At 54.8% G+C, this 5,765-nt stretch overlaps 1 protein-coding gene across 1 annotated transcript in view; it reads right to left on the bottom strand.

Annotated features, from left to right (window-relative positions):
• Csmd1 (CUB and Sushi multiple domains 1) overlaps window positions 1-5,765 on the bottom strand; it is a 1,642,653-nt gene that overhangs the window by 543,734 nt on the left and 1,093,154 nt on the right. Inside the window, exon 7 of the mRNA XM_012517218.2 lies at window positions 1,264-1,341. Coding sequence (XP_012372672.2) covers window positions 1,264-1,341 — 78 coding nt within the window. The remainder of the gene's footprint in view (window positions 1-1,263; window positions 1,342-5,765) is intronic.

Genomic DNA, 5,765 nt, shown 5'->3' with positions numbered 1-5,765 from the left:
AAGCCCACGGTACACAGTGTCGGGGCCCTGTAGAGTAAGCCCATGGTACACAGCGTCACTGCCCTGTAGCGCAGAAGCCCACGGAACACAGAGTCGGGGCCCTGTAGAGCAAGCCCACGGTACACAGCGTCACTGTCCTGTAGCGCAGAAGCCCACGGTACACGGTGTCGGGGCCCTGTAGAGCAAGCCCACGGTACACAGCGTCACTGCCCTGTAGCGCAGAAGCCCACGGAACACAGAGTCGGGGCCCTGTAGAGCAAGCCCACGGTACACAATGTCGGGGCCCTGTAGAGCAAGCCCATGGTACACAGCGTCACTGCCCTGTAGCGCAGAAGCCCACGGTACAGTGTTGCTGCTGCGTAGAGCAGGAGCTCTTTCTTCCTAGCTCAGCGGCTCAGCAAGTTCTCGCCCCTTTGGGTCCAACTCTGTTCAGCACACACTGACCCTGACTCCTATCCCAAAAGGCCAGCCAAGACCTTCACAGGTTGATTTTTTGGGGTGGTGGTGGAGGAAGAACCCTGAGACAAGATCTGCAGCTGGGGCTTGGGGGCTACAGCCCCATCTTAGGGTTGAGGCCACCTGTCTGTCCCCCAAGTACCACAGGCAGATCACTAAACACTTCAGGGCTGCTGTGCCAATTGGAAGTAGGACACCGAGAGCACAGAGGCTGTGCAGCACTGCTGGTTTATGTGCTTGAGCTGTACCGGTAGACTCCTGCAGGTGGTGGGCCATGCACACACTCCTGACACACACGTGGTTGACGGGCTGGGGCTCCGATGCTGCCTCACACCTTGCTCCTCTGGGCTACTGAGCAGTGAGGTGACCAAAGACTCAGAGCCAGTATGCCCATGTGCCCACACCCATGGACCACTGAGCAGGGTCCCAGGTGCTCCAGGGCAGAGGTAGAGCAGGGGAGGGCTGGGGAAGGGAAAGGAGGGCAGGGGAGGGACTGAGAGGGTAGGGGAGGGCAGGGGAGGACAGGGGAGAGGATTGGGGAAGGGAGGGGAGGAGGGGAGAGGAAGGCAGGGCAGGGAGGGCAGGGGTGGGGATTTGAGAAGGGAGGGGAGGAGGGGAGAGGAAGGCCAGGGCAGGGGAAGGGTAGGGAGGAGAGGGGAGTGCAGGGAGGAGAGGGGAGTTTAGGGAGGGGAGAGCAGGGGAGGCAGGGAGGGAGGTGGCTTGTGCAGTTCCCACTGCCCACTGCGGCCCTCTCCCCCCTCCCCCATCTGCTGCCCCATCCCACAGAGACAGCGGCACAGGACTTACAGACAGAGTTCTTCTGGCTGCTGCCTTTGCCAGGAAGCATCTTGACTCCTCTGGACTTCAGCTCAATAGCCTTTTTCACTGCAAGGAAGAAAACGAGCTGTTAGTAAAGATGCGAAGAGCAGACAGCTCGCTGCAGCCTCCTGGAAACCCAGCTTAGTGCTCTCTCCGGCCTGAGCACAGCCGTGCTCTGCGGGGCCCAGGAGTCGAGACACTGAGGCACCAGTCGCCAGAGCGGCCACCAAGCACACGCAGTCCCGGGTGCTGCCACCTTGGTCCCCAGGGGAGGGGCATCCGCAGGCCGCTGTTGCCTCCCCAGCTGTGCAGGCGGGGGCTGGCTCCCGTCCGCAGCAACCCTTTCCCTCACTTTTCTCTGTTCACAGAACCGTCAGCTAAAACGCAAGCTGCTTGTTCATACAGGCCCGTAATCACTCGCACACTGAAGGTACACACACACACACACACACACACACACACACGGGTGGGCAGCTGGTGTGGAGGTCCTTGTTCCAGCAGCCCTAGGTGACGCACGGCACCAGCAGGCTTTGCAGACCCTGAGCGCTGGGCCGGGGAGGGTGCCCACTGTCCTGGCTTCAGAGTGAGAGCTTTGGGCACTGGGTTCTTAGATTACTGTTGCAGAACTGGCTGTTAGTCTCTTCTCACGTGAGTTCTCATGGTCAAACAACTCCATGAGTCCACTGGAGTATGGACTTGCCGCTGGCTTCCTGCTAGGGTAAGCTGAGTGGTCTGGCCTCAGATAGAGGTTCCTGTCTAATATAGCCATGAAATCTGTCAGGCCACCCACTTGTCACAAATCTCGAAGGTCAAATCTCATATAGGAGCCCTGTGTATTACTGGGCGAGCAGAGAAAGTAAGGATGAGAAGCTCACAGGCGGTGCGGGCTCTTCCCAGCCGCTCAGGACCCAGGACGCTGGACTCCGGGTTGCCTGGCTCAAAAGGGTCCTTGTGCTCAGAGGCATAAGCGTGTCCTGGGCTCCTGGCTGTGGAGGATGTGGAGTCTGCCACTTGGGACTCCTGCAGGGCAGTTGAGGAAGTACCCCTGGGTGACTGTCTTCCTCCTGCTGCTTTCTGGACTAAGCCCCCGATTGCCTCTCTACCTAGTGCCATGCTTCTATAAATGACCTTCCCCAAAGCTAAGCAGAGGAAGCCAGAGAAGCTGCTGAAGGGACCTGCTTGTCACGGTCTTGGCTCCAAGCACTCGTGGTCACCAAGGCTTTGCTAGTCTCCGTCTGGGCCAACTTGTCCCCCCACGCTGTCCCCACCTCCCCAGGAAGCTTGGGCCCACTCCAAGGGCACTTGCTGAATCGCAGTCCGCCACTGAAGTCCACTCAGTGTCCTCCTGCGGGAGGAGCCAAGGTACTTGCTGTCTCTCCCGCTGTCTCACCCCATGTGCTTTTCTTCCTCCTTTGCCTGTTGTGCTGACATACAGCCCAGAAAACAGCATGAGAGCGAGGGTCAGTGCCTCACCGACCTCCTGCTCACTGCATGCCGGGGCCTCCCCTGGGCGATGGCCCCAGAACGATACTTTGGTTTGACCTGGAAATGCCTTGGTGTGCATCTCCAGTACCCAGCTTCTCTGCACTGCAATAACTTTATCTAGAAGATGCTCGGGAGACACCAGATGAACGCACAACAAACAACAAAAAGGAGAATCGATGGGTGCATAATGCAGAGCACAAAACTCAAAGCAAATGTCACCCGGGATAAACAGGCAGAACAAACACTACCGAGTCACTCAGAAACTGCAAAGAGGCCTGGGAGCCCTCGGGGACCAGGACAGAAGGGACGCACTGGCCCGTCTGGCAGCGTGACGCTAATACACTCCATGGTTTCGCGCCTGGGTGGGCAGTTCCTGAAGCCAAAACTCACAGGGAGATTTTGATTTCCTTGCTTCTCGCAGGATGGCGGGCATTCTCTGTGGACTACCCATCCCGAGTGCTGGCCCGGGTCCTCGCGGCCTGGCACCGGGCAGCACTGCTTCCTGGGGGTGATGCTTGGCAGGCAGGTGTCACCGCCCCTCCCTGCCTGCCACGCGCCGACCCTTCCTGCGCTCCCCCTGAAGGGTCCTCCCGTCCACCGAGTCTTCCTCCTGCTTCCTTTCTGATTCTCTCCCTTCCTCCTCTCTGTTCCTTCTCCTCCTCCTCCCTCTTGCTTCCCTTTCCTCCTACCCATCCTGTCTCCCCTCTCTTCAGGCCCCTCAGGGCTGAGCAGAGAGACTGCTTGCAGAATAATCTCAAAAGAGAGATGTGGATGGACAGCCTGGGCCGCAGGATGTGGGGAAGACAGCACCCTGCCCAGCCCCTCTCACAGCCCCTCTGGTGCTGCCCTGGATCCTGGAGCGGATGCTAAAAATCCTCTGGACTGATGCCAGTGCTGATGCTCAGGCTTAGTCTCAGATGAATCAGATCAAAAATCTCCAACTTTTTTTTTTTCTTTTTTTACAGAACTGGGGACTGAACTCAGGTCCTTTGAATTTGCTTCATCTTTGCTCCTTAGCTAGGCTATGTCTTTCTTGCTTTTTGCTTTTTGCTTTTTGTTAGTTGAAATAAAAAGTTCTACACCCTACCTTCTCTCTTTGTTTTTCATTGGTGTACATTTGCCTTACAACTACATGATGTTTGCTTTTGTTTGGGGGAATTTGTAAATCTGTGTGTCCACCTCCCTCCATGTGCATCATTGAGGGTTCTTTTCCACCTCTTTTTTTTTTTTTTTTTTTTTTTTTTGGTGGAAGCGGGGGTTGAACTCAGGCCCCTGCGCTTGCTAGGCAAGCACTTATTCCATTGAGCCATCTCCCCAGGCCCCCTTTTCCACCTCTTTTTCCATCCACCCTTCTCCCCTCGCCTCTAAATCCTCCCCCGCACCCATAAGGTCTTCTTGGTGTCACTGCAGGGTGCGCAAAGGCTGTGGCACCTGCGAGAGTTGGGGTCTGAGAGCTCATGGCCCTTCATGGCTAAGGTGAGGTCTCAGAAATTCAGCCTCGACTTCAGCAGCTGCAGCCAGGGCCAGGGAGGTGCCCCCAGGCCCCTGCGCCTGCTTGCAGGTGCTTTAGTCCACGGAGCTATTTGGCCGGCCCTAGCACATATTCTTTCGATACTTTGAAAATGGGAGGAAGCTACCGCTACACGGCTATGACAGAGACTTCTGGCTGCTGCTTGCAGACCGCGAATGTCGGATGATTACGTCCGCGTCTCCTCCAGGGCGCAGCCTGCCCCGCCCCAGAGGAGCCCTGCCCTCCTCTGCCCTCCCGCAGGCCCAGCTCCCTGGGCCTGATCGCCAGGCCCCACTGGCCCGGAGGTCACCTGGCCACTCCTGAGGACACAGCCTGTGCAGACTGCACAGGACCGCGCTGCCTCTGCTGGCCTGCGACCGAGCCGCCCTCTTCGTGCAGCGGGAAGCTGAAAGCACTTCAGGTGAGTGAGCGCAGGGCAAGCCGCTTCAGGCGTGCTTGATTCACTGAGTGTGAGGACAGCAGCGACCGACCGAGAAGCCTCGCAGACAAAGGAGGGAACAGCTTCAAATCTGCCCACTCCTGACCACTTAGAGTAAATCCAGGGTTGGAAATTAATGGATTAAAAGTGCATACAGCATTTGATTTACTAACAGGATGATTACAATTTTATGAAACCTCCTCTATCTAGAAATTGCATTTAAGTAATGTATCAAAAGAATATATATTTATATATGGCAATAATAGTAAAATCCTTGGAAATCTGTAGAGTTATAAGGATGAATATGCACATACATAAAGCCTTTATATATTTGAATACATACTGTAAAATATATGAAACACGGCCATGTAACATATATAAATGAGTCTATCGTCTTATCATTAGAAATTATCTTGTTCCATAGATTTTATTTTCTAACAAGATTTGTTTTGCAATTATTTTATCAGTACCAGCTACATGATTTTATAAGCAATCACCTTTTCTGATAGCTCATATGCATGCTGTTAATCACAGAAAATGCAATTTATTTAAAATTCCATTTTTTTCTGCTAATTTATTCTTGAATTAAGATAAACGGCCCTTCCAGATATTGGCTGACGGGCAGTTTTGAAGGATTTGTGCCCTTTATTATCCGAAAATAGAAATTGAGTTTCTTCTGAAATTTTTCAGTCTTGCAGGAGCGACTCAGAATCTACTTTCTTTGGTTGAGCCGGGCAAGAGCTTGGGGCAGGCAGGAGCAGGCAGGAGCCCAGGAGCTGCTGGGGCTGTGGTCCCCGGGGCTGCGCAGGCCTATCCGGCCCCGCTCCCCTTGGATACCAGAGCCCGCTGCCAGGGCTGTGTCTGGTGAGGGCAGGTCTCCCAGTTTCTCTGTCCTGCAGGCAGTTTTACAGAAGTGGCTGGCTTGGCAGGGCTGCGCTGTGTTGCTGACGTCCAGAGACCTCAGCTCAGCTCCTTGTGTACTTCTGGGCTTCTCTAAATCCTGCGCCATGAACTTTTATTACTATTATTATTTGCTTTGTTGTTCTCTCTTGGTTC

This window comes from Octodon degus, unplaced genomic scaffold (assembly GCF_000260255.1).
Source record: "Octodon degus isolate 3935 unplaced genomic scaffold, OctDeg1.0 scaffold00155, whole genome shotgun sequence".
Classification (NCBI taxonomy): Eukaryota; Metazoa; Chordata; class Mammalia; order Rodentia; family Octodontidae; genus Octodon; species Octodon degus.
The sequence above is the reverse complement of the archived record's forward strand: the minus strand, read 5'-3'. Positions and strand labels throughout refer to the sequence as shown.